The sequence below is a fragment of the Aspergillus piperis genome (assembly GCF_003184755.1).
Source record: "Aspergillus piperis CBS 112811 unplaced genomic scaffold BO85scaffold_39, whole genome shotgun sequence".
Lineage (NCBI taxonomy): Eukaryota > Fungi > Ascomycota > Eurotiomycetes > Eurotiales > Aspergillaceae > Aspergillus > Aspergillus piperis.
In genome coordinates this window covers 1-27,551 of record NW_020291629.1, presented here as the reverse complement: position 1 = coordinate 27,551, position 27,551 = coordinate 1, and the positions used below count along the sequence as shown (strand labels likewise).

At 51.8% G+C, this 27,551-nt stretch overlaps 9 protein-coding genes across 9 annotated transcripts; 3 read left to right on the top strand and 6 right to left on the bottom strand.

Annotated features, from left to right (window-relative positions):
- Positions 1 to 4,885: 4,885 nt before the first annotated feature.
- Positions 4,886 to 5,362, bottom strand: BO85DRAFT_215253 (uncharacterized protein). Its single transcript, XM_025654642.1, has one exon. The coding sequence runs from the start codon at positions 5,296 to 5,298 to the stop codon at positions 5,032 to 5,034; it is 267 nt and encodes an 88-aa protein (XP_025509744.1). The 5' UTR covers positions 5,299 to 5,362; the 3' UTR covers positions 4,886 to 5,031.
- A 68-nt stretch (positions 5,363 to 5,430) lies between these two features.
- On the top strand, positions 5,431 to 5,994 carry BO85DRAFT_454484 (uncharacterized protein). Its single transcript, XM_025661295.1, has one exon. The coding sequence runs from the start codon at positions 5,676 to 5,678 to the stop codon at positions 5,892 to 5,894; it is 219 nt and encodes a 72-aa protein (XP_025509743.1). The 5' UTR covers positions 5,431 to 5,675; the 3' UTR covers positions 5,895 to 5,994.
- Positions 5,995 to 6,676: 682 nt separating this feature from the next.
- BO85DRAFT_215243 (uncharacterized protein) lies at positions 6,677 to 7,822 on the top strand. The gene is made up of 2 exons (XM_025654641.1): positions 6,677 to 7,559; positions 7,634 to 7,822. The coding sequence occupies exons 1-2, from the start codon at positions 6,751 to 6,753 to the stop codon at positions 7,770 to 7,772; spliced, it is 948 nt and encodes a 315-aa protein (XP_025509742.1). The 5' UTR covers positions 6,677 to 6,750; the 3' UTR covers positions 7,773 to 7,822.
- On the bottom strand, positions 7,765 to 10,116 carry BO85DRAFT_215232 (DUF803 domain membrane protein). Its single transcript, XM_025654640.1, has 2 exons — positions 9,267 to 10,116; positions 7,765 to 9,192 (listed from the first exon to the last, which is right to left on the bottom strand). Exons 1-2 carry the CDS (start codon positions 10,023 to 10,025, stop codon positions 7,873 to 7,875), a joined length of 2,079 nt encoding a protein of 692 aa, XP_025509741.1. The 5' UTR covers positions 10,026 to 10,116; the 3' UTR covers positions 7,765 to 7,872.
- A 783-nt stretch (positions 10,117 to 10,899) lies between these two features.
- On the bottom strand, positions 10,900 to 18,101 carry BO85DRAFT_464418 (SHMT-domain-containing protein; the record flags this gene model as incomplete). The annotated part of the gene is made up of 11 exons (XM_025661981.1): positions 10,900 to 12,064; positions 12,152 to 12,728; positions 12,790 to 12,898; positions 12,955 to 12,969; positions 14,539 to 15,831; positions 15,865 to 15,904; positions 16,231 to 17,371; positions 17,424 to 17,561; positions 17,618 to 17,711; positions 17,767 to 17,823; positions 17,931 to 18,101. The coding sequence occupies 11 exons, from the start codon at positions 18,099 to 18,101 to the stop codon at positions 10,900 to 10,902; spliced, it is 4,800 nt and encodes a 1,599-aa protein (XP_025509740.1).
- A 1,656-nt stretch (positions 18,102 to 19,757) lies between these two features.
- Positions 19,758 to 20,894, top strand: BO85DRAFT_493568 (putative GPI anchored protein; the record flags this gene model as incomplete). The annotated part of the gene is made up of 3 exons (XM_025663834.1): positions 19,758 to 19,934; positions 20,002 to 20,084; positions 20,156 to 20,894. The coding sequence occupies 3 exons, from the start codon at positions 19,758 to 19,760 to the stop codon at positions 20,892 to 20,894; spliced, it is 999 nt and encodes a 332-aa protein (XP_025509739.1).
- Positions 20,895 to 21,492: 598 nt separating this feature from the next.
- On the bottom strand, positions 21,493 to 23,757 carry BO85DRAFT_432731 (putative acyl-CoA synthetase; the record flags this gene model as incomplete). Its single annotated transcript, XM_025658393.1, has 4 exons — positions 21,493 to 21,911; positions 21,969 to 22,859; positions 22,920 to 23,315; positions 23,379 to 23,757. The coding sequence occupies 4 exons, from the start codon at positions 23,755 to 23,757 to the stop codon at positions 21,493 to 21,495; spliced, it is 2,085 nt and encodes a 694-aa protein (XP_025509738.1).
- Positions 23,758 to 24,963: 1,206 nt separating this feature from the next.
- BO85DRAFT_215141 (uncharacterized protein) lies at positions 24,964 to 25,872 on the bottom strand. The gene has a single exon (XM_025654639.1). It carries the CDS (start codon positions 25,751 to 25,753, stop codon positions 25,280 to 25,282), a length of 474 nt encoding a protein of 157 aa, XP_025509737.1. The 5' UTR covers positions 25,754 to 25,872; the 3' UTR covers positions 24,964 to 25,279.
- A 90-nt stretch (positions 25,873 to 25,962) lies between these two features.
- On the bottom strand, positions 25,963 to 26,760 carry rasB (Ras small monomeric GTPase RasB; the record flags this gene model as incomplete). Its single annotated transcript, XM_025656592.1, has 2 exons — positions 25,963 to 26,610; positions 26,683 to 26,760. The coding sequence occupies 2 exons, from the start codon at positions 26,758 to 26,760 to the stop codon at positions 25,963 to 25,965; spliced, it is 726 nt and encodes a 241-aa protein (XP_025509736.1).
- Positions 26,761 to 27,551: the final 791 nt, after the last annotated feature.

Sequence of the window (27,551 nt, the reverse complement as noted above, 5' to 3'; positions counted from 1 at the left end):
ACTTTTGGGAGGCCCAAACTCCCCTTCAATCACACTCTCTCACACCCCCGCCCCCCACTGATTTGGTTTGGACTGGACTGGACTGAACTAGACTAGACTATGGATTACTCTTTCAGTATCAGAGGTACGGGAGGAGGAGAAAAAAAAAAGAAGGTGAGAAAGTAGAAGCTTCCCATTGTTGGAGACAAGGCCTTGTCTGCCTTCTTTCTTTTTCTGTCGCTCATCACCCCCGGCCCGAGGAGAGTATTACGAGTACTACAACTTTACTTTACACCAAGCCTACTTACTATCTCCTAGTAAGGTGTTACGGTGAGAAACTACGGGGAGGTGGGAGATATTTTTTTTTTTTTGTGTTGACAGGTTGGGGAGTCCCGGATCGAGTAGGACGGCCGATGAGGGGATTCTGGGTTTCATTTTGTTGGACAAGTCGCTTTTTATTTCCGACCGTTAAGCGCGTCTAGTTCAGGACTACTCCTGTGTAGCCATCCGTTGATGGTTGTCCATTCATCATCCATGGTATGGACATTGGAGATGGATGTTTTGGCTAGTTTGGATCCAGGATTGAACAGCGTATCCAGAAACATCCAATGATGAGCTAGTTACCTGGTAGTGTGTGTGCCATGGATGTCAGGCATGACAGGGTGCAGCAAGCAAGCAACCTTGAAACCTGGGGAGCTTGCTTCTTTCCCTCCCGGTCTTTGCCTCTTAGCTCTTACGCCATACAAGATTGATGAGCATTTGGAAGGTCTGACTGACTGACTTGACTGACCGACTGCTGCTACCAAGCAGCGCCCCCCGCCTGTCATGTCCCTGCCACATGTCCAACCGACCGACAGAGTTGAGAAGCACGACTACTGTAAGTTGAATATGCAAGTGTATTGGCTGTTGAAGGTAAGACCGAATGCACATCTATCTGGCATTCAACACTCTCACAAGCACCATGCACCAGGCGGTCTGTGTTGAGCGCCATAAAAAAAAACCAGACTAGTCATCTGGTGGGTGTGTCAGTGCGATAGTTATCCACACCTGGTTGACAGTTCCGTGAGTGAGTAACTACACAAAGTGAGATTGAAAGAAGTACATCAGCGTCACTACGGACAAGACGAGCAACACTGTCCCTCCGAGCTTGTGCCGGGACATCAATGATCGACCAGGGTGAATGACCGTCGGAGTTAGTCTCAGTGTGCTACCAGCCGGGGATCGCTCAGGGCCGTGCAGTCTAAGATGAGGATCAACCCAGTCTTTTACTCTTTTATGTTTACCTGGTAATTTTTGAAATGCTTTTCTTCTTAACAAGTTCACTTTGCTTTGCTTTTCTTCCCTCCTTTTCTGTCCAGGTCTCAATTCTATTTTCTGATTTTTTTTTTCTAGTTTAGTTTTTCCTGTGTATCCTCTCTTTCTGACCGGAAAATAGGAAACTAAGACCGGCTCATCCACCCCATGTGCACATCATTACGGGGCCCAGAGAGAGAGAGAGAGAGAGAGAGAGAGAGTGTGTGTGTGTGTGTGTGTGTGTGTGTGTGATCCTTCAAAGCCAGACACCAGGCCATACTGCTGGATCTATCTAGTCATTCTTGGAAGTCCGCTACCGACGGCCCGACACCCGCAGCCGTCGTACATACAGCAGATCTTGCGGGGCTGTAGCTCATCCTGACGGAGTATACACCAGGGTAGACGGCAAAGATGGTTGGCCCCGACGGAGTTATTCACCTTGAGTTGAATATGGCCAGGGTCATGGATCCAATCGGGAGGTCATTCAAACTTGCACCGCAGCTATCGCCGACCAGCGCCATCCTGCTACAACGCAGCCCTGGGCATCCTGGGCAACCCTTTTGCTTGGAGCAGGAACCCAGTGGCGCTAGCCCTGGCGCTGCAGAGCATGCAGAGTTCTACGCCCATAGGTACTTCCGTGCCATAGCATCCTGGCTAGTGTTGTTTCTCCTCTCCAATTTCGCGGACAGTCAGACTGAACTAGACTAAACTTGAGAGACACTACTACACTAACTAGACTACTGCTGCTGCTGCTAATCCACTCTACAAAGTACTCAAACTAGCACGCTATATTTTTCTCTTTCCCTGGGCTGGAAATTCCCAAATGGCCCGAGGATGCCAATTGACAAATGACAAGTCGTGGAATCTCCACCTCACAGGAGTTGGCCTAGAGTTGGCGCCGGAGTGAACCGCGGAGAGAGCAGAGCTCAGGATTTCAACGAGTTGAAGGGCCCGTCCGGGTCACGCTAGACTCAACAGCGTAAATGCACGGAGATCAACTCGATCCGTCTTGTCTTTCGCTTCCCCTCTTTTTTTGCCTCCTTCTCTCTATCATCCTCTGTCTTTCCTTTAATTAATCTATCGACAATTCGACACATCCCCGTCATTATGTGGTACCATTATTTTTTCTACCAATTGTAATCATGTGTATGTTTCGTCGGAGCAGTGTGAGCCTCGGACGAGACTTGTCCATGAACCAACCCCTCCACTTGTTGATTGATCATGGGAGAGACAATTAAATCCAAAGCAGGATAGGAATTACTCCGGTCCTGACTGTGGGGCCCGCCTTCTCTTGTACCGCCAATGCGTGGATAACCTCCTCTCAGGTCGCTTATGACTGAGATCGCTATCGGTCCGGTGCTCGACGGACGGCCTTGGACTTTCCTACTAACCAACCGTCTCCCTCTGTTCCCCTCTCTTTCCCCCCCAATGTCTCATTTCCACTCTCCAGTGTTATGAGACCCCGTCTAGACTACTAGCGACTACTCACCTGTCAGGTTTCCGGCGGTACCTGCAGCTGCCATGCACGCCCCAAGGAAGGACCGCTTCCCAAGTCACTGCGCCGGCGAACTGCTTCATTCTTCAGCAGTCGATAACCTGCAGCCGCCAGGATGGTAGTACCGAGGCAGCGTGCACTGGGCATGGCGCAGATGTTAGTTAGGTAGCCGGTCTGTCGCCTTACTACTTGCACCTTAGCAGGGCGCTAGTTTGCTCCGATGGTGGTCAACAGACACTAAAGCAGACTCCTCCACTCCCTTCAGTGGTTTTTTTCCTTCTCTGCCTCAGCACGCCGTACTATCTAAAAACACTAACTATTGCGCCCCCCTTGATGGCCCCTGTTATTCCTTAGGACCTAGTTGTCTAGCTGCTCCCGCGGATGCTGAATCTCCGGATAATGGACGAGGATTACATTGCGCCCCCCGTTCCTTCCCCCCCCCCCCTGCTGTGCAACGTTGGCCACGGGAATAACCGGTCGAGGACAATTTCTAGGCTAGTGAGTAGCTTGACGCCCCCCGAACAAAGGGAGATAAATCTACGGGAAGGGGGTATTTGCCATTCTAGAAGACAATTACACATTTGGCAGAAAGCAAATAATTCCGTGCTGATCGATTCTACTTCTCCGGCCGGAATGTGATATGGCCCCCAACTCCTGGGTCTTGTGCAACCGTCAGCACGAGCGATCTCAACACATCCATCTATCCATGCCTCTCTGGTCGATGATGACCGGTCTCCCAACTAGGGAAAGGAAATGCGCGCCTCGATTGGCTGTGTCCCCCTCAACTGTTCAGCGACGACCCGAAAAAACCACACTAAATCAGCTTCAAACCACCCCCGGTCGTCTCTCCAGCACGCCAACCACAGCCGAATTCAGCCCGAGCCCGTCGCTTTTCTCCGGACAGATTCGGGCGGAGTCGATTGGACGGGCGCGTGCGGAGGGGAAATTCGACGTGAAATCACTGTCTCCAGCACGGCGGCCACGACCGCTAGTTGGTTTCCCCATCCCATCCTTCTCTCCTTTTCCGGAGCGTTATTGGTGCCGTAAGAAAGGGCCAGGAATGAGTTTAGAGGCATCTCATCTCACGGTAGCGAGACGGGACGGACAGTGGGCAGAGGGCAACGTGAGTGGTCAGGACTGCTGCACGCAGTAAATAACCTTACATTGCATGTTCCGTTGTTACCCGTGCACGATCGACTGCGCAGGTGGATAGCCAGTGCACTAAGCTTTGAACGATCCTACTCACTCCCCTCTGGACATCCACGGCTGTGGATTACTTTCATCTATTCCTCCTCCTTTTTCGCGATGACCAATTTGAAAAGGGCTGCTGCCTAGACAGAGACTTTAGCGGTCAAGATAACGCTGACGGATTGCTGCAACCTTAAACAATCCGGATATTGTTTCAGTGGGATAATGCGACCGGCCAGTGAAGAACCGGATTGTTGGTGGCTGATGTCACGATTCAGAGTCTCCATTTTTAGAGAAGGAAAAGTGACCGGAAAGAGAAGAGAATATCATCGTAGTATGGCAATAGTGGGATTTCCATTTCTTTTTCCTTTTATTCTCCCTTCTATTCCTGAATTAAATAATTCTACTTCTCTAATACGGGGCAGTCAGTGAACAATTCCATCCATGATAAGTAGATGACCTTCCAGATCGGGGAACCCGGCCTTTGCAGGACGATGAGATGAATGGATGGATGGAATACAGTAAAACCGGCAACACAAGGAAATTGGAGGGAAGGAAGGAAGACCAAACGGGCCACGATGATCAGCGCCAAGCGACACGGACCCTCGTCGCCCGATTGTCTGAGGCGAGATTCTCGACTTGAGGGGTTGTGCTGGTCATGATTGGGTAGTGAATCTGGTTAGTGGGTGAGTAGTTGGTGAGGAGGTGGGAAGACGTGGGAGGGGAGGGGAGAGGGGGGGGCGCACCGACTGGCGGTGGAGGCGACCACGTATCTTTGCACATCCAGATTAATCTGGCAAAAAGTGAGTTGGCAAAAAAAGAATAATGAACGTGATGATGGCAGAAACGGGAAAATTGAACTCACACTCTCCCACACACGGCAGACCAGGCAGGTAGGCAGACAGACAGACAGACAGACAGACCGCTAAACTACTAACTAGTAATGAAAGTACCACTACTTAGACTATCCTTGCGTTGGGATGGCGTTGTTTGGTTTCAGCAGCAACAACCCGTGATGCATACTTACATACATAGTTACATATATTACCATTTGCCAGTTATATCTGCCTATGGTACTAGTGATAGGATACATAAAGTAGAAATAGATATACAGATGATATAACGTATGTACATAAAATGATGAGGAGTCTGTCGATCGCTGCACGAGTGAGAAATAGATAGTAACCCCCAACCACCATCAAGTAAAGTAGTAGGGCTTGAACTAAACTAGTAAGTAGGTTCATGAAAAGTTTCCTAACATAGTAATGCAGAGTGCAGCAGCAGCAGCAGCAGCAACAACGTACATACATATATCCAGAAAATACAGATCGAGATACATACATAACATTGAACTGAAAATCGATGACGATGATGACGATGGTGACCCTACATCAGCTGACAGATGATATGTACGATAGTTTATTACTTGAATATAATCCCTTTTTTTTTTTTTAGAAAATAATCTCTTTTATCGAGTCAGTCATTATGTTGGTTAACGTTTATCCCTTGATTCATTTCCATTAGCCACTCAATCACTCACTCACTCACACTCTTTACCGTTATTTTATTTCTTCTTATAGCTTTTGAGTTCAATCCTTACCCCCCACCCCCTCCCTTTTTCCTTAATACAGTATTCCCTATTACTACTTGCATACATCCACATATACATACATACATACATACATATACTCATACATGATCCTACATACTTGAAATAAGAATGCTGGGCAAACACAGAGGGCTAGAACAAGGCTACACAAACCCGTGCAGGATGCATCATCCCAACTTATTTTTTTTCCCAACCAAGGATATAATATTACACAAAAAGTGGGTTGGTCGTCAGCCAGCCAGCCACGATGAGCTCATCTATCTTTTCTCTTCGTTTCTTCACCGTCTTTCCGTGGAGGGAGGGGGGAAAAAAGAGGAGGTTGGAATGTGAGTGAGTGGTATGATCTCTGATCTATGATCTATGATCTACTAGCTCTGATGATATTGTGCGAGGGACTCGTTGCTATGCTTCTAGTATACTACGTATCTCATATATTCAGAAATATATTTTTCATGATGGTATAGATGGTACACTTATGTAGAGTGTAGTGTAGTGTAGTGTATGCATAGCATAGCATAACTACTGTATGTCAAGTATGTGCTTATGTAGGATTTATGTACACCTAGTGTGGTAGATGTAATTTCAAGTTATTGTGTGCAATTGAAGCATATGGAATTTACTACCATACCACGGATGGATCATGCTATGTCAGGCAAGGCGAGGTGAGGTGAGCTAAATTAACTTAATTCTTTGTAGTGGTGTAGTTTGCTTTGCTGTTGTTGCTGGCAGTGATACTACTATCTATGATATCTCTACTGTTAGCAATAGTAGTAGTAGTAGTAGTAGTAGTAGATATTGTTGTTGTAGAATAGTGTTCTCCCACACTGGATATATATATAATGTACTATCATAGTAGAATCAGTGTATATCACTGCAATAATGGTGGTAACTAACATCTACACTACCACCACCATACCATAAACCCCAATTAACTACTACTACTTTTAACTAACACCCACCTCATCCAAATAGAAGAGCCCTTACATACTCACCAAAAATAATACCACATCAAATACCCTGCAACACCTTCCTCCACCCCATTTCACCGATAAGATAAAACACACCCGATAACCCACATCACATGACCGATAAGAAACTCTGGTATCCCCCCTCCAACCACCAAACAAAACACACACACACACACACACCAACACAACTCTCTCCACAGAAAAGATACTACTCTGCAATGCCACCGCCACCTCCCTCCAAACCTCCCCCCCTCCCCACAAACCACCTCACCTTCGACACCTGGAACTCCTCCTCGACAGGCCACCAAATCGCCGACCCCGGATCCTCCCGCGGAATCACCTCATGGCGCGAGACTCGACGAGAGAAACTCACCAGACAGTTTGGGGTGGGCAGGGGGGATTGTACATATGACAGTGATGGGGAGAAGAAAGGGGAGTGGGTTGTGACCACCCAGATACCTGCAGAATTGCAGAAGAAGAAGGAGAATGGAAGAAGAAATCAGCAGAGGGATATACGGAGTATGTTTGGAGTGTCGAAACCAATTCCTCATTCTACTACTGGGATATCTTCATCATCATTGAAGAGAGATGCTACGTCATTGGATAATCATGAACAGGAGGAGAAGGAGAAGAGGATAAGAATTGATCATCAAGACATTAATGGGAATAAAATAACAGACACAGACACATACACAGAATCAATATCAAGGAGAGAAATTAATGCATCTACATCTACATCTACCATCTTCTCCTCCCTAAGCATCCACATAAACGGCCAAACAACACCCACCGTCTCAGACCACAAACTCAAACATCTTCTCATCTCGCACGGCGCAAATCTCTCGCTTCATATGCATCGTGGAGTTACGCATGTTATTCTGGGGGAACCTAATACTCCTCCTTCTTCTTCTTCAATAAATTCAGGAATAAAGGTAGCAGGGGCAGGGGGTGGGTTAGCAGCTGAAAAGTTACAAAAGGAGATACAGAGGGGTGGGTGGAAGGGGGTTAAGTTGGTGAGGGTTCAGTGGTATGTCCTCCTTTCCCCTCTTTCTTCTTTCTTTTCTACTCGGGTTGTTGAATCGGATGTGCTAATTGTTGTAGGGCTATGGATAGTATTGCAGTAGGGAAACGTCTCTCCGAGGCGAAATATGCTGCTCAGTTGAGAACGAACCAGAGGAGTGTGCTTGCATTTACGACGTCGTCTACAGCTACATCAAATACCATTTCATCAGTTTCATAACATTATCTATCTATCATACTATATACATTAATATCATCCTGTTCATATCATATCTTCGTATCTCATATCATACATCCCAAAATATGTCCAATCAATATCGTTAGATGAATGCTCCTCGTCTCCCGGGCAGTTGCACACTGCCTCCACTACTCGCCGATCCATGTCTGCGCCAGCCCATACTCCGTCCGCTCGACGACAGCGTCCCCGCGCTACTATGCGATCCGCGCCGGCCCATATCCACCGGCGCATACGGATCCTCAAGCGGCTCTTCGTCCGGAAGCGGTGGAAGCGGGTTGACGCGCAGCCGGGCGGGGTATAGCTCCGGCGAATGCATTAACCCGGAAGGCAATCGGCCGGGTCCGTCGTCGAATGTACCATCGTGTGAGTCGAATCGGTCGAGCTTCTCGTCCACATCGTCGTCCGGTGCTGTCTCGCCGCGGGAGTCGCCGCGCACGAGGCCGAGGCGTTCTTCTTCGGTGACGGACTGCGCCCGGTGGCGAGGCGGTCGGGGAGGAATGCTGCTTCGCGATGCAGTTGCTTCGTGGCCTGTTTTCATGCGGTGGAGCATGGTGTTGAATGAGAATTGGCGTCGAGCGCCGCCGTGGGGTGGCGGGGAGGGGGCCCCGCGCTCTTCTCCCCATGGCGTGTGGCTGCGCGAGTCGTCTGCGATGGACTGCGGGTAGCGGGTGTCGGGATGCGGTTTGTGGGCAGACAAAGCCGTCATGGTAACAGGGTCCGGCGTGGCATGTTCATCTTGAATGGGCTGCCAGGCGGGATGGAAGAGGCTCGAGGCGCGGGATCGCAGGTCGTCGAGGAAGGAATGGCTGCTCTGCTTCGTGTCGGGTCGCTCAGGCTCGTCTGGTCGCTCTTCCGGTACGTGCGACATGCCCAGTGGCGGAACGGGATACTTGACCGAGGGGTTGCGAAGGGTTCGCGTGCGTCCCAGGGTGGTTGGACCTTCGCCGAGGACGGTCTTGCGCCGGCGCAGCCCGTCCCATTCAATCACCTCATTCTCCGCTGGGGGCTTCATGTCCTCCGCGCGGTCGTGGAAGTAGCGCCGGGCTTCCTCGGCTTCCATCTGGCGACGTGGGGTAGAGAGGCGACGAATGATGGCGGCAGTGGCGCGAATGGAGTCGGCCTTGGGCTCGAATTCAGGCTCTTCTTGCGTGGCGACCTCGCGCACCTGGTCGAGATCACCCTTGAAGACAGCGGCATCGGGAACGTCTTTGGCGGACTTGGACAGCTGCAGCAGCACGACCCCGGCGCAAATTTGCAGAAAGCCTAGGATGACCGTGACGATGGAGGAGACGGAGCCCTTGAAGCCGCGGAACAACACGGCGGAGGTGACAATGGTGGAGCTGGTGAAGAAGACATAGTAGGTGGGGGTGACCAGCGCAGCGTTGAAGATGTTGAGGGCTTTCTGCTAGGCATTAGTATGACCGACCCAAATAAAACTCGGAAATCAAAAACAACAAGGGTAGGGGAGGAACGCACATTGAGATAGATAATCTCAGTCAACAGCGTCGCAATAACAAACACCAGCAAGACATACATAAACCACTGGTTGAATTGCGCCTCGCCATTTATCTGAGCCAGGATAGCAGACCCCAGACCCTGCGTTGCCACGACACTCAACCCTCCAATCAACGAGCAAATGCTGATATACACAAACATGCTCTTCTTGCCATATTTAGGCCCCAACCAAACCGCTGTGACGATACACCCCACGATAATCACTCCAGCATAGGACAAAAACCCCGGAGCAATGACATAGCTCTTCATTTCCTGGATATCACTCACCGACGACTGCTCCGGCGCATTCAACGCAATAACCACACTGCCCAAGATGCAGCAAAAACAGCCTACTTTCCCAACAAAACTCAGCCTCTCCTTCAGGAAGATCGCCGACAAAATGGTGGTCACCACGACCGTCAGTGCGCCCAGCGGCGTCACGAGGATAGCGTCGACAAAAGCATAGGCAACAAAGTTGCACAGCTCCCCGATGATCATCAGGGTCATGCCGCCCCACCAGAAGAGGTTCTTCAGGTATCCGTACCCTTCGCCGGCTTCTTCATTGTACTTGACGTTGGCGCGGAGGAGACCTTTCTTCTTGAGTACGAAGGAGACACCGATGAAGAAGCCCGAGGCAATGGCGAGAGAGATACCGATGGCTTTGTAGGAGGCTGGACGGGAGGAACTGTCGGCGCGGGCGGCGAGGAGGTTCACAGGATGTAGTGGATTATCGGAGTCCATGATGGGTAGCTTGGCTGCATCGGGGACACTGCCTGCAGTGTCTTGAATCTTACTCACTCACAGTCTCACTCTCTCGTGTCGATGCTGTGCTGACAGGTGGGAGAGAGGAAGAAGGTGTCGTATGTGAGATCGGACGCGAAGGATAATAGGGGGGAGGAGCGATAAGCGAGAATGAGATATAATTAGTCGGGGCCTGGCGCTAGACAGCCATGGATGAATGGTTGAGGCGCTGCAGGGGCGAAATAGATAGACTGTTGAATGATTGGATTGGGCTGCTTTTCCACGAGGTCAGACTGACAGCGGATCGAGGAATGCAAAAAAGGCGTGCGATCGACAGGTCCGTGGGATCGGAATGTGCCAGATCGATACTGATCGAGATCTGATGCTGCGAGGGTGTGAGGGGAAGGTACGTAAATTGATCTTAGTAGAAAACAAGGGGGGGAGAAAGTGCAGAAAAGCAAGACAGCAGGGGGGAGAAAAGAAGAATGGCTTGCGTAAGATGAACGGTTTGTTTGTTGCAGAGAAAAGCGAGGCTGGGAAACTGAAGTCAATCGTTGGTTGATCCGGCGCCAGTTGGGCGGCGCAGCACATCCCGATCCACGGTTCGTCGCAATGCTTCTTCTCGTTTCAATTTACCTATCCTTCTAGAACATTTTACACCATTTCTATCTACGCACACTGTCCAGCCGTCTCAACAATAATATTCATTCATTAACGGGTCATTAGGGTATCCATCAGATCATAACTGGAATTCGCCCGCTTTCCTTGCAGGATTCTCGCAGACGCCTCCCTCATACACCGTAGAAGTAGACTCATCATCAAAAATCAAAAAAGAAAAAAAGCACAAAATAGATACAAGAAGGTATTGGTATCATCACCGCACATGGTAACTCGGCTTCCGCTGCTTGTTTACCACCGGTGGCTCGTCCACTGGATACGGCGGTCGAAGTTTCCCACTCAAACTTCCACTGTGACTGTGTCCCGGGCTGGTCGTTGTCGGCATCGGCATCGGAATACCCCCCAGTTCACTGGGATACTCAGAAGGATAAGGAATCGGTGTCTTGGGAGGCACCGGCGGAGGCATCCCATCGTGGCCATGCCCGGTGCTGGGTCGAGAGGACCCGTGCGTCCGTGAGCTAGGCCGACTGACCTCGCCAGCCCCCGGACTGGCCAGGTCGCCTGATGTCCGCCCCGGTGATGGTAGCACAGTATCCTGTGGCGTGGGGTGCGCTGGCAGTGAGTCCTCTGTTGTGATATAAGGCACAAAGTCACCCGGCAGCTCAGCTGGTAGCTCCACGGCCATCGGGTGCGATGGCGGCGGCACCGACAGTACTGGACTGTGCATGATAGACGAGGTCCCATCGTCGACCTGACCCGCCGCCGCATGGTCAGCCAGCCGGCGGTGTTGGCGCTCAATTTTGGCGAACTTGACACCGGCATCCAGGATCTGGTGCTTCACCTCCGGTCGCGTCAGGTAACGCCGTGTGTTGGTGCTGATGTCTGCCAGCCGGTTCCATTCATTCATGCCAAACTCGCCCACGCCCACCTCGACGTTCAGCCGGTAGTAGTTGTCCTTGCTCACATTGCGCTTAGCTAGATGGTCGCGCAGCATCGCCAAATGAATATCCTCGCAACCCTCGATCTTGGCGATCAGACGTCGACGGGCTTCTGCGAATGTGCCCAGGGCATCCCCAAAGAAGTCCTCCCACCACTCGTGTTGCCGATTGTTGGTGCCTGGTGGGCGCTTGCCAGTGCCCACGCTGACAAACACCCCGATTTCGCGACCGGGCCACTCATTCATAACCGCTTCATCCAGCGCCTGCGGCGAGGGGTTGTAGGTACCGGCACCTTCATCGATGAAGACGTGCTGTCCAATCTGAATGGGCTTGAAGGCTAGCCCAGTGGCCGAAGTGGCACGACCAGCCTGCCAGACAGTGCAGTTGAACTCGGGCGGGGGTTCTTTGCGCGAATCGTAGGATCGGAGGAGGACGGTCGAGCCGTTCCGGGACGTTGTACCTTTGTAGAGTGCAGTCACAGCACTAATCAGTCAGCACAGAGTCACAAAGAAAGGAGCCAAGCAATAAAAAGTTTAAAGAAGGCAAGACAGCAATAAAGAATAAACATACGTTTTCGTCCGATACTCCCGGTTATCATACAACAGCGCATCCGGATTTCCCCAGCGCAAACCGTTCACAAATGTCGAATTCCGCTGACTAGCATGACCCGACGAATGAGAGCCAGTAGTACTGAAGCTAGCGCGACTGCCCGAGCGCTGGGGCACCGACATGGAGTTGGGACTAAAAGGGGCACTGGCCAGCGAATTGCGCGCCGACGGGCTCAAATCGTTACCCTCCGCTTCGAAGACGGTATGTTCGCGGACGCATTCGCGGATGGCTTCTTCCAGCTTGGAAGCCTTAAACAGGGTTTTGTGGAAAGGAATGCCGGCGAATGTCTTGTCGGTTTCGAACACGCGGCGGGTCATGCGGACGTAGACATCTTTGCAGGTCTCGAGATCCAGGCGTAGCCGGCCCAGCATGAGGGCGATCAAGCCGCCGGTTCCAGTGCCGACGATGAGGTCGAAGTGGTCACAGGGTTTAGGGATTTCATCGCGACGAGGAGCTTTGCCTTCGCATTCGACGTAGACGCGGTACATGAGTTCTTGGAGGATGATAAGCATGGAGTAACCACGGACGCCGCCACCATCTGCCATTCACGTGTTAGGTTAGTGGGGGTTTCTTTATGAGCATCTAGAACAGATACTTACCGAGCGACAGGATCCGCAAAGGCGGACCCTTGGTGGTATCCTTGCGGCGGAGGTTGACGGAGTAATCCATGACCCCGCCGGGCGAGACGGATGAGGATGGATCGATGGGCTGATAGATGAAAAAGGCGAGGTGTTGTGAAGAGGTGCTATCGAGGATGATATGACCGGGATGTGAAGATACTTGAGATGGTGTGAGAAAAGAAGCGCCCGACAGAGTAGTAAGTAGTGGTAGCACGAAGGCAAGAAGATCTTTTGGCCTTTTGCGGGATGAAGAGAGAAACTGCGGGAAATGCAGGTGAGCGCTGCGCCACGGTCGGGCCCACGATGACATAAGGAAGCCCGCGTAGGGCAGTAATAGTGCATGTTCATTGGCTGCAAGTGGAACAAGCTGTGGCGGTGTTCCCACCAGGGCGGTGCCGGTTTCCCGTTTGGGCCGGAAGTTCGTATTCAATTCGGCATTTTACCGATGCCGAATTACCCTTCCAGGCACCACTGTTTTCTCTTCTTGCATGATATCATGACAAAGACTGCAGATACCCTCACTTTCTTTGAGTTGTTTGTTCTATCACACCGTAATTTGTTGGTGCTACTAGCTGTATCACACCGACAATGCAATGCATCAATCCTCGCCATATCAACTTAGTACTGGAATAGGTAACCAGCTCTACACAGCCCGAAATAGAAGCACAGCACCGTCCAGTCTCAGTACATCCATGGATCAATAAAGTCACATTCCCAACCCAAAGTTGACTTCCTCCCACTCCACTCCTCTTTATCTCTTCTACAGTGCTGGAGTGGTAGGCTTAACCTCTCCAATAAGTAAATCCCTCACCAACTTCAATCCCTCCCCGGCAAAAAGCACCATGTTCTTTTCTCTTTCCGCGGTTCCCGTCTCCACCTCCCTTGTCACCGTTCCAGACGGCGTCGATACTGCGAGCGCCACATATCCACTGCATAACTACGTATCAGCACACTTTGCATCATCCTATACGACGACCCTTTCTCCGATATATTAGAATATTATAGTAGAGATCGGTTGACTCACGGGGTCCGATTCCTGCTCGTCCCACCTGTCGGTCCTGCCGTGCCACTCTCACAAACGGTATATGTAGATTTCAGTGTGCCGCGCACATTTTCCGCGATCCCCGCCACTATTTCTGGGGTCGGGCCACTGTAATTCTCTAGATGCTGAGGGGTCCAGCCGGTGTAGGTAATGCGGGAGTCGAGGGTGTATACCTAATCCTGTTAGCCATGGGGAGGTGACGTGCCCAGCAAAAGGTAAGTACCGTCAGCCCGCCTTTGTAGATGCTGGATGCGTCTGGGGCTGAGAGGAGACAGGCAGAAATGAGGCCTCCAGATGCCTATATAATTGATAGCCTTGGTCAGTTGTGAAGGGACCACGGTGGGGTAAGCGGAGGGAGGGGTACAGTTTCAGCGACGGAAATGGTCTCTTTGCGGGTGCGGAGGAGGTTGAAGACTTCTTCGATAAGGGGGCGGAGACTGGATGGAGGGAATTCAGACATCGTGATGTTACTGAAGGGGGAGGACTGTAGGTGAGGGGGTGGTTGACGTTGAGGTTGATGAGGGGAGAAGCAGAAGTGGTGAGGAGTAAATCGTCTAGTAGTCGGTACGTCATCGCCAATCAGATTCTATCGCTAAGAAATATCCATAGTATCCTACATCTATATATCTACCCTCTTAAATGTCCATCAGTTGGTCAATCCCGGCCAATCTGTACTTATCAGTCACACAAGAACTCTCAGATGGTAGAACAGTAGCACACTCACCATAAACCGTCCGTTCCTTAACCCTCCTTGCTACCACCACCGCATCTCCAACCCGCACCGTCCGGCCATCCGACCCTCCATCCAAAAACCCATATCGACCAAACACTGGACTGAACTTGGCGCCCTTATCGACTCGGCGATCCTTCATCAACTTCTTTAGCACAGTCCCTGACTCGCCCGTACCCATCTTCCCCGTCGTATAATCAACATTAAGACTCTGACACCGTATACAATTGGCCGTGAGCAATAGCTTCGCCGAACCAGGCTCTCCAATCTGCACTTCAGCCCAGAAGTCCTCTTCAAAGGCCGTCTCTGCGCCAGATATGACAATGTTCGGCCGGGCCTTGGTAACATCCATTTCCTCATTGCCAGCTAACCGTGCAGAGACATCCTCGACTGAAGTGCGCGACACAATCAGATATGGCGCCGTATCAGCAAAAGTAATCTGTTCTTCCTTCTTATTCTGGCGTCCAGCCCCATACCAAACCACAGCTCCTGCTGCCCCTGTTGCTCCTATACTCCCCAGTATTCCCATACTCATACCTACCCAAGACAACAAAATCATCACACCCACCAGCCCTGTTCCTAGACCTAGCACCCCGTCCCTCCACCACCACCCATGTATGCCTCTATGCGCCGCACTCTTCTCCGGCGCAAAACTTCCCAAAACACCTCTATAATTCCCGCCCAAATAGACAAGCACCACCCGATATCCAAAACACTCACTAAACCACCCGTTATACTCCTCTCTCATGATATACCCCTTTGTCGGACTCTGGTGCATGACGACTTCTACCTCCTCTAACCCCGCCGTATCGGGTATCAGCGGTACCTCCAACTTCCGCTGGGACTGGGATTGATCAGCAGCAGGAGGACGATATGTGACCACTATCCTGCTGGACTCAGACCCTGATGCTTTCTTGTCATCATCACTGTGAATGATATCGGTATAGAAAAGCGACATTTCCGGGAAATGAGGCACATGCATATTCTTGTATTCGCCATTGGGAAGGACTTTGAGGAGCATATAATGGCGGTCATAGGGGAAGCCGGTTCGAGTGAAAGTTGCGTTGGAGATGGGAACGCCTTGAAGGGATTTGATGGGGTAGGTGTAGAGCTTTTGGTTTATTGTTGTTAGTATTACTACCATTGATATTGGTATACGGGCATGGATGTGGGGGATGATGTACTTGACTGATGTGCATGGTGATTTGGTGTTAAGAAGAAGTAGTATTATAGTAAATATATGGTATATCTGAATATGTATGAATTCATACGAGAGTCAGACAGAAAGGAAGAAGGGATACAGGGTCAGGATGAATGACTGACTGAGTGATGCATTCCGCGGGAATTATTAGCCAAAGCAAGCTAGCTCCATGCGGAGATAAGCCGGGGAATCCAGACTCGGAGGGGAAAATGACTCCAACTTGCTTGTCCTATCGGCGCTTTTTTCTTATCGGCGGGTCTCTCCTTCCCCGTCTTGCTTTTGTCTCCGCACGGGTTTCCCTTCTTCCCCGACTCTCTCCGAATTCCATTACTCCCTCTTACTTAGTAAAAGACCCCTGTTATGATGTGTTGAACATTTTGATTTCACTGTACAGACATGCATTCGTAAATTAAACATAACCATGATCATTTCCCCCACCTCTCCTACTCATCCTTAGCCCAAGGCAGACTAAATGTTCCCGCCCAGTCCTCCACCTCCTGCCGCAGGAGCACAATCTCCGGAATCTCCTCGCCCTCGCGCACATATTCCAAGAAAGCCTTGACGGTGTTCGGGTTCTTCACACCCTTTGCAGCCGCGCTCTCCTTGGCTGCCTTGTCCAGCTTCTGTGTAATGATCACCGCCCGGTCCACAATGTCTGCGACGCGGCGGAAGTCCTCCGGCTGGAAGCCTCGCGTCGTCATGGCCGGCGTGCCCAGACGTAGACCACCGGGCTTCAGAGCCGACTTGTCACCTGGCACTGTGTTCTTGTTGCTGGCCACACCGCACAGCTCCAGCACCCGCTCGACGCGCGCGCCGTCCACCCCGCGGTTCTTCAGGTCCACCAGCACCAGGTGGTTGTCGGTGCCGCCAGAAACGATGTTGTATCCCAGACCTCCGTTGCTAAGCGGGCTGCCAAGACGGTCTGCCAGGGCCTTCGCATTGGCCAGCACTGTCTGCTGGTAGGTCTTGAACTCAGGCGACTGCGCCTGCTTCAGCGCCACAGCCAAGGCGGTGATAGTGTGGTTGTGGGGGCCACCCTGGTGACCTGGGAACACGGACGCGTTGATCGGGCCCTCCAGGTCATACATCTCTGGGTTGACCTTCTTGTCCGTCCGGCGGACACCCTTGCGGAAGAAGATCATCGCGCCGCGGGGACCCCGCAGCGACTTGTGGGTCGTGGTAGTCACCACATCTGAGTGGGCGAAGGGCGACGGGAGGACGTCCGCAGCCACGAGACCGGAGATGTGAGCCATGTCGCTCAGCAAGTATGCGCCGGCGGCGTCTGCGATCTGGCGCATGCGAGGGTAGTCAATCAAGCGGCTGTAGGCCGAGGTACCGGCGATGATGAGCTTGGGGCGGTAGAGAAGCGCCTGCTTCTCCAGGGCGTCGTAGTCAATGAGACCGGTAGACTCATCTAGCCGGTAGGGCAGCGTTTCGAAGTACTTCGAGATGAACGAAATCTTCTTGGTGGGGGTCTGGTAGCCGTGAGACAAGTGACCGCCATGGGGCAGGTCCAGGCCCATCAAGCGGTCGTGGGTGTTGAGGATGGCGGAAATGGCGTAAAGGTTAGCGGGCGAGCCGGACAGCGCTGTGCTGGTCAGTATAGTTGTCGCACGCCAATGTCACTATAGAAGTCTCACGTTGCACGTTCACACCCCATTCTTCGGGGTTAAGGCCAAAGGTCTCGAGCGCACGCTGCTGGCATAGCCGTTCAGAGGCGTCAATGTGCTCGTTTCCACCATAGTATCTAGCACCGGGGTATCCCTCCGAGTATTTATCTGTTGTCGCGTCAGCTTCTGCTGCCCCCAGGATCGAATGATGGAACTTGACTGACTTTGCATGACACTGCCCAGTGCATCGAGGACAGCTTGTGATGTGAAGTTCTCGGAGGGGATGAGGTTGATGAAATGTTGCTGACGTTTTTTCTCCTAATCCTGGGGTGAGTGGATATACCAATTGCACTTGAAGAATTGGTAGTCCTACCTTCTGGAGAATGTCATAGATGGCGGGGTCGGACTCCTCTAGGGGTGCGGAGAGCAGCTGGAGACGGTAGTTAGCGGGTATGGTACGATAAAGATATGTAATGACATCAGGCGACCCGGAAGCTGCTGCATTGCATGAATTCCGCACAATGAGGGAACACATACAGTCTGCTGTCCTTCACGCGTCGAGGAGGACACGCTGCGGCCTTGTCCCGGCAGGCGCAAAGGAGCAACCACCGCAGGACGAAGCTGGAGAGGGATGGCAGTCGACCGAATAGCGGAGCTTGCCGTGCGCGGGATCAGGCGCGAGGCCTGACGTCCACAGCGACTCAACATGATGCAGAATTTGTGATGTACAACGGGATCAGATTGAGAGAAGGGAAGAGGAGGCAATGGAGAAGATAAAAGAAGAAAAGAAGAGGAGGGAACGAGGGACCCAGCGGACGAAGACGCAAGGAATGCGCGGTGATGGTATCAGCTCTCCGGCGCTGATAACGAGCTTGCCCGACTGGCCGCCAGTTGCCCGCGGGAAGCACCTGACTCTAGCCCCAATCGGGTTTAGCATCTCCGAGGGGCCCGTGCGTCCGGGAGGAGTAGATAATCCGGTTCCGGGCTCGCTTGCGGGAATCCTCGCTTCCCTCCTTTCATTTTGTTTGTGTTTTTCTCCCTCTTCTCTTCTTCTTCTTTTCTTTTTCCTTTCTTCATCACACAACTAAATCCAAGATGAAGAAGGGCGTTTACGCTTGGCAGTTCTCGTGGATGGTCTGGTCTCGATCAGGCTAACCCGGGCGATGCTGACATGTCCCCGCTCTCACCATCCATTAGGGACAATTTGAACCATCCGATTGGAATCGTGTTTGTGTGTGTCTTCTGAAATGATGTGATCCACAGCTATACATGGCTGATAGGTGATAAAGAGATGGCTGGGACATGGGATGAAGTGTTTTTTTTTCTCATAATATCTATAGTGGTTATGATAGACCGTGTATAGTTTATGTGATAGTCAGGGACTACTTCCAAACTAATGAATGCAAGTTGTCAAGAAAAACATCGATGATCACGATCTAGAACTGTTTATCCACTAAAACTATACTCCGTTCTACTAAGTACTCCGTTTCCTCGTAGCGAGGCTCTCACATTGACCTTCAGCTGCAAACTCTAGCACTGTCGAGCAGGATGATCCTGAGATTTGGCGACTTATGAATAGAAACCGGATATGGACCTATGACTGAAGGGGGCAATGATTCTCAGGAGTCATTAAACCTTAGTGAACAACACCCGGTTCCTGACCCAAAGACAACTGGTAGCCACAAAAAGAAAGACGGTGAAGGGGGGAAAATACAGAACAAGACAGACCCAAGCAAAACTAACAGATCGACTTATGATGCCAACAGCATCCAGACCCTGAGAGAAAGGCAGTGAAGCACTCATTAATTGGTGATGTTTCACCATTGCCAGTTGCCCGCTGGGTTCCTGCAGCCCGAAATTGAACGTGGGGAACTTCCAGGTGGTAACGGTATGGTCACTAGGGGGAAAGAATACCCCGGAGAAAGGGTAGAAGATAGGAGAAATAATAGAAGACACTAATTCACTGTATGTGTATTGTTGGTAATGGCCCGACTGTGGACGGACAGCACTAGACTGGAAGGAGCGATGGTGGCTGCCCCCTCTTCGCTCCTTCCTTTTACTCTGTATTGTTATTTATATTAATATCGGGATCGGCCCGCTGGTTCGCCTCCTTTTCTCTCTCTCTCTTTCTCTCTCTCGTTCACTCTTTTCTTCCCTCCACTCACTCGCTGTTTCAGCTCTTCCGGTTCTTCAACCGAGTACATTCTTTTTACACGAACACAGTCAATCCCTCCCAAGACTACAGTCTTTACAAACGAGAAAAGAGATCCTATCTCTCCGTCAGTCCTTCGACGTCATCTATATATCCAATTTCTACACAAAAATCCAAACAAAGCACCTTCAATTCCACCCACATCCATCAAAATGCGTGTCGCTTCCGCTGCTGTCGTTGCCTCCCTGGCTGCCGGTGCCATTGCTACCGAGTACAAGACCGTCTATGTCACCGAGTACACCACCGTTTGCCCTAAGGCCACTTCTCTGGCCACTGGTCCTGGTGCCGGTTCTGGCTCGGGTGCCCAGACTACCCCGGTTGCTGCTCAGGTACGACATTTTCACCCTCCCTGAATTTTCCGCCTCAATCAGCATCAACTGACTTCATTCGATATAGCCTACCACTGTCACCATCTCCGGCACCCCTTACACCTACTCCACTCCATTGGTTACCTCGACTGTGACCCACTGTGACAAGTGGTATGTTCTCGGCTCCTTCCGCGAAGATCACTATCCGAATAACCTCAAACTGACTGATTTGATATCAACAGCTCCGCTACTGCCGTCCCTGCCACCTCCACCCCCGAAGGTGCCGCTGCTGTCGGTACCGGTGCCTCCCCCAGTGAGGCTCCCGGCTCTGGCTCCGGCTCTGGCTCTGGCGCTTCCCCCAGCGAGGGTGCCTCTCCTAGCGGTGCCGCCGCTGGCTCTGGCTCCGGCTCTTCCCCCAGCGGCGCCGCTGCTGTCGGTACCGGTCCCTCCCCCAGTGAGGCCGCCTCTGGATCCGGCTCTGGATCCGGTGCTTCTCCTAGCGGTGCCTCCGCCGGCTCTGGCTCTGGCTCCGGCTCCGGCTCCTCCCCCAGCGGTGCTGCCGCTGGTTCCGGAGCTGGTTCCCCCGGTGCTTCCGCTGGTCCCAGCGGAGCCGGTGCCATTGGAATCGGCGCCACCACCCCAGTCGTCTCTTACACCCCGGTCCCCACCCCTAGTGGCTTCCACCCCTCTTCTCGCCCTCTGATCCCCAGCAGCAAGCCCGCCTCCTCCAAGCTCGTTGCTTCCTCCAGCGCCACCCCCGCTGCCTCTAGCCCCGCCCCTGCTAGCTCTTCCAGCTCCAGCTCCAGCTCCAGCTCCGGCTCCTCTGCTACCTCCCCCGAGGGTGTCTCCGCCGCTGGCACTGGCTCTGGCTCTGCCACCACTCCCTCCGCCCCTGTCTTCACTGGCGCCGCTACCCGCGCCGCGGCCGGTGCTGGTGCCGGATTGGCCTCCGTCTTCGCTCTCGTCGCCTTCCTTCTGTAAATGAGTTGACTTGAGTGTGTGTGTGAATAGAATCAGAGCTATAGAGGCATATAGAAGGTCCCTCTTGACTTTCGGGACTTCTATCTATACCATGCGAGAATCTACTGGATACTAGCGAATCAGTGGAGGTAAATGATCGGATGGGTGGTTTCTTTTGTTTGTGTCGATACTTTTTACCTTTTTTTTTTCTTTTACGACTCGACTGACAAATAACTTATTGTGTGCTTTATACCTTATTGGAATCTTCTGACGTCTATGGTTTTTTTACTCTTCTTTTATTCATATTCATCTACGGCTTCGCATCGCTTGGCTTCCGGTTGTTCATGTCCTCGATTTTTTATTGTCTATAACTTTAATGTTTTGAGTCACGTCTCTGAAGCGATTCAGATACAGATACATACACATGTTCACTTATAATATTTGCGTATATTCGTTCAACAGATACATAAATCTCGGCCGTGCATTGACGAATACAATCGAGTCAATGGTAGAAGCTTCACACACCCGGCATCCAACTCGGCAGTTGCAGCCATATATATCAACAAATGTCACCCGTACAGCTTTATACGTATCCAATGTCACATTATCCAACAAGTGATTACAGCTTCGCCCGTTCCTGCCGCTCAAAGTACTCCCGCACCCGTCGTCGTGCCTCATCCACAACCTCGGCATCTTCCACCGTCGGCGGCACATTCACCGGCGCCTCGTACTCCCCGCGCACTGCATGCTCAACCAGCTCCCGCAGCACCCGGCGTAGCGTCTTCCCACTGCGCGTCTTCGGGATCATTCCCCGGCCCTGGATCATGCCTCCCAGGGACGCGATTGCCCCGATCTGGTCGCGCACCAGCCCGTTCACCTCCTGGAACAATTCCGCTGCAGGTTTCGCGGGGATGGGCCCGGTCGCGGTCCGTGGCTGAATGAACGCGAACGGGAGGTGGCCCTTCAGCGGGTCCGGGAGGCCAACCACGCTGGCTTCGCCAATTTGCGGGTGCGAGAGGATTGCTTGCTCGATGGCGCCTTTCATAGAAGTGTTAGCCTGTACCTACTCTCCCTACGTAGATTTAGTGATGCGACGTCGAGACTTACCCGTACTGAAGCGATGCGCCGCAACGTTGATGATGTCGTCGGATCGTGCCATGATATGTATATATCCGTCTTTATCGATCATCCCTGCGTCTCCGGTGTCGAGCCATTGTCCCTTGAATCTACGTAGATAACTCCGGTAAAATCGATCGTCGTCGTTGAAAAGTTGCGTGAATGCGGTGGGCGCCAGTGGAATGCCCAGGACAATATTCCCCATCGTGCCCGGAGGCAACGGTTTTCCCTCGTCATTGACTACGCGCACGTCAAATCCAGGCATGGGCAGACCTGCAGAGCCTGGTCGAATGGCCAATGGCTTCACTGCGTCAGTATGGCGCGAGGACGGCTCCATTGCCGCAGCGCTTCTTAGTGCCAAGCCAGATATGGGAGATCCTGACTCTGATGACCACCAATTGTCCACCACCTTTGCACCGGGAGCAGCATATTGGCTCAGAAGTTCTTGGTAGGCTTGGACAATGCTGGGTTCACTCCTTTCTCCCGCAAGAAACAGTGCGCGAAAGTGTTTGAGACCGCCTCGCTGGGCCACCTCTTTAAAGCAGCGATTATTGGGATCATCCTTGCGGATGGCCCGCATGGCTGTGGGTGCCGTGAACAACACATGGGCCTTATGCTCTTCGATAATCCGCCAGAAGGTGCCCGCGTCCGGCGTTCCCACCGGTTTTCCTTCGAAAAGGATTGTCGTTGCTCCGACCAAGAGTGGCCCATACAAGATGTATGAATGACCGACCACCCATCCAATGTCAGAGGCGCAGAAGATGACATCTCCCGGGCCTTGTATATCGAATAGGTGTTTCATTGACAGCTGGAGTCCTACTGCATGCCCACCGGCCTCGCGAAACACGCCTGTGGGAGAGCCCGTGGTGCCTTGGGATTGGTTCTCGAGTCAGTTTTACCCAAGGGCCTCATTGACGATCGGGGTCATACCACTAGTATAGATGATATAGAGTCCATCTGTGCTCTTCACGGGTACCGGCTCGGCCCTGATGCCACGCATGCGTGCGCTTTTTACCAGTCGTTGCCAGTTACGTTGTCCACCTAACTTATCGGGGTTGTTCCATCGCAGCTGATCCCTCTGCCACACGATCACTTTCTCTGGCTTGAATCGACTCAGCACGATAGCACCCTCAACCAACGGTCGGTAGGAGATAGGACCTTTCGACCCTTCGATACCGCACGACGCCGTCATGACGACGCGTGGCTTGGCCGCTTCGATGCGTTGTGCGAGCGACTTGGCTGCAAAACCGCCAAAGACTGCGGCATGAATAGCACCTAAGCGTGCGATCGCCAAAGCAGCAATGAGTGCCGCAGGAATCATAGGCACTGCCGATCGTTAAATTCTGGTTCATTTATCTTGGTCGAGGATGCTTCAGAATTGAGTCTTACTGTAGATAATGACGACGTCGCCCTTTCGCACACCCTCTTCCCTGAGCACGCCTGCTAGAACTTCGACTTCGTCCAATAGCTGTTTGTATGTATATTTCTCCTTCGTCCCCGTCACCGGGGACTCCCAGATGATAGCAATATTATCTCCATTTCCCGAATGGACATGCCGATCGACACAGTTGTAGGTGGTCGAGATCTCTCCGTCCGGGAACCAGCTCCAGTGAGAATGACTGGAGCCATTGGGAGTTGTTTTCGTTTGCTGATTGATGGCACGTGATGGCGGTTTATGCCAGTACAGTTGTTCGGCCTGGCGAGACCAGAAGCCTTCTGGGTCGCGCAGGGAGATGTTGTGTACCAACTGTTGCGGGTGGAGTGACATCGTGGATCGAAAACGATGCTGGAAAAGGGAGGGGCCTCTCTTCGAAAGCGTCGAAGGGATAGGACCGAAACAAATAGTAACGGATGCAAAGCCGATGGAAGAGACAAGAAATGGACTGGCAGCAACACACGCCCACATGGCCAATATGAATAGGGAGCGGTGTCAGTTCTGGTGGGAGGATGAGGGTCCTCTTGCAGATACTGAGCAGTTAGTCCCTGTCACATTCCGCGGGATGGGTCAAGAATTGGACATGCTATCCGGGACCGCGCTGGTGTGCCGTGAGTCTAGGGGGTTTTAGCATGGACACCGGCGTTTAACGTGCAGGCTCGGGGATGTTTCGGTCTGTACTAGGGCGATGCACCGCCGAAGTGGCCACAGAGGGGAAGGGACACTTTGAACATGGTTTGTCTTCAATCCAGAGTGGCGTTCGCGGCGGCGCGAGCGCACCGAGACAACATGGACCGACAGGGATTCTACGGTGACAACCGAGGGGGGATGTGTTGTCGATCACCGAGGATGAGAAGGAGGGGAAGTGGCAGAGTAAAGGTGAGAGGGAGGAGACAAGACAAGAAGAGAGAGAGGGAAGATGAGGGGGAAGCAGACCAAAAGGTGGGGATGACAAGGAAGGGAGGTGAACCAAGTGGTCAATCTCCCTTCCCAGAGACCCACACCATCTTTCTCCGCTTTATGGAGACACTTTCTCAACATGTGCTACTGCAGCAAAACCAGAATCAATTCCTTGGGAAAGCGAAAACAATGGTACAGTACAGTTGGAGTATCTACTGGTATCTACCAGAAATGAGCGAAAATCCTGAACGAAGAGACTTTAACCACTGGTAGTACAGAACTTACTCCAATGTTGACTAGTGACCAGTTGAGTTAGACAGCCTCAAGAATGAGACCTCATGCATACAGTAGTAGTATCTAGCAGTATCAGACGCGATAACCGAGCTGTGACAATCTTAGTTAGCATCATTTACCTCACGGGACAGTTCGTATTCAGGAAAAAGGAATACATTTGATGCCTGCATTGGAACATCCTCACTGGTCAGCTGGTTTCAGCTAGCTTCAGCTGATATGTATACTACCACCTTTAGTTAGTATAGGTATTCAATTACCGATTGCTCAACCTACAAATGTCAAGATACTAGCATAATCACAGTACTAGTATAACTCATTAGTTACTATCTGGGTCTCTCCCCGCATACGGAACCATCCTCAACATCAGCTGGTGTGACGGAAATAGAATAGTATATTAGGTTATCGAAGGGATCCATCTTTCTTTTTTTTAACATCTTTGTGATTCTTTTGTGGTAATGCGAATGCATCGAAATTTCACAACTCAAAAGCTCAGCCGTAGGGTATCATATCGCAATGCCTGCTAAACGGTCGACTGCCATCCTCGCTCTACCACACGAGTCGTTCCATCATCTACCGCCGCCCCTCATCGCTTCCTCCGACTCATCGCTCTCCATTGCCTCGACCAGCTGTCCCTCTTGCCTCCTGGCCCTTCATGCGCCATTCATATATGCGGAAGGTTGGGCGCTATGCCGACGGGCGCCGGACAACCAAAGCCAAGAAGAAAACGAAATAATAAAAAAAAAAAAAAAAAAATTAACAAACAAGAACAGAAGGTGCGCATCGTTCTATGGTCCCAGCAGCTCCGGAATCCCCTGTCCTTTGAAACATAAGATCCCCCATTGTAGCCGAAACACCCTGCCATGGACGCGAAAGAAAAACCCAGCCCCCGGGCACATATAATACTATTAATAGACAAGCATGGTTCATGCATCAAGCACAATCGCTGACCCGCCCTCGCATCTGTTCGGATTGGGCACCTGCGAGGATTGGGGACCGAGAGGACGAGCGTCAACGAAACAATAAACAGGTCGAAAGTTGTACGTTGCGTAAAGATCTTGCTGGACGGCGCATTGTCGACCAACCGGTATGAACATGGGGAAGATGCCGCCCCTGGTCCGAACCTCCACGAGGTCATATAAGAGAAGTATGAGATAGAGAGGCCAGGAGCAGACGTAGGTTGGTGAGAGGGAAAAAGAGATAAGAATGCGAAAGATTATCAGATCACTGACTGATCGAGAAATATAGGTGTGTGATCCTTGCAGCAGCAGAAGCAGCAGGGCCAGCATCTAGGAGCCGGGAAAGGAATCAATCAGCCAGCTGAACGGGTCGTGCGGAGCCAACTATTCACAGAATCGTGCACTTGAAGGGGCGGCGATGGCTTCCTGTACGGTCGGGCCGGAACGATCTGGGATATTCGGGACCAGGATCACGCCCGGCACCCAAACCGGTCGTTCGTCTATCCTGAGATCGCCCTTGCTGTTGCTGACGCTGCTGTCGCAACATGCGGACCACGTCATAAAAGGCCTTCTCCACATTAATGCAGTTCTTTGCGGAAGCCTCGACGAATTCGCAACCAAGATCCTTGGCGAGCGCCTGTCCCTCCTGAGCCGAAACGGCGCGCTCAACGGCCTTGTCGCTTTTGTTACCGACCAACATGACCGGCACCGGAAGCGGGGGGCCCGAAGGCGTGTGAATCGGGGATCCCAGATAACTGGCTCCCGAGGGCGATCCGGAGTTGGCCGATTCCTTGACCATCTTGATCTGATTGTAAAACTTCTGTATGCGGGAGAACGAAGCTCTCGAGGTGATGCTGTAAACGAGGACGAACCCTTCGCCGTCACGGATCCATTGGTCTCTCAGCGCAGTATATTCCTCCTGACCTGCTGTGTCCAGTACTTCCAACATGCACGACTGTTGATCAATCACGACTTGTTTACGATACGAGTCTTCGATGGTCGGATCATAGGTTTCAACGAAATGGTTTAGACAAAGCTGTTGGGAAAGACCAAGGTCCAAAGATCAGTTGTCGGGACACCAGTGCGGGCGGGTACGCGAAGGGCTAACCTGAATTGTGAGGGCTGTCTTTCCGACACCACCATCCCCTAGCACCACCAATTTGTACAATGTCATTTTCCCCGACATGGTGAATGATTATTCTACCAGAATGGTAGGGTGATAGGTTGAGAAATAATTGGGTGTGTCACTGGGGAACAACCGGGGGTGGGTAAAGACCACAGGAGTGAAAAGAGGAAGAGAGGGAAAGAAAAGAAAAGCAAAGAGATCTATGAAGGCTCCACGGTGAGCACGGACGCGGGAACGGAGCGTTTCGATTCGCGAAACGCTGGGGTCCTAAGGAGGACGGCTATTTGGGTAGTGCGGTTAGCCACCGGAATCCATTGCCTTTGGACCCCCAGTCCAAGCTCACCAGTCCACACCGGAAGCGACAGGAGCAGCCAGAGGAGGGGGTTAAGGGAGGGGAAAATACGTACCTAAAACGCTCTGGGAAGAGGGTGGAAATTAAGGGAGAAAAAGAGTGAGGGAGAAAGGTGTGAACGAAGAGCGATGAAGAAGTCGCCGAATTCTCGTTACTGCGACCTTTGTAGCAATGGAGGGGGGAAAAGCAACCAAAGATTGGAAGAGAATGTGGTGAAGGAGAACCTCTTGATTTGGCTCGAGGACTCTCAAATAAGCGGCCACCCACAGCTGCAGAATGGCACAAGCGGGCGGAGTTCAATTAGTGAGCTGGCCCGGAACTCCGCGTGAACGTAAGAAAATAAGATGAACGGGGCTTGCCCGAGCTTCGAGACACACAGGAAGGTTTGCCTCAAGGTAATTCTGCCACGTGAGGGGCGAGACGCAGACAATGATCGCCAGCAGCGGATGTACTGAGAAAGTATCCGCAGGCTGCAAAAGGTGACTTTTTTTTCGGGGGG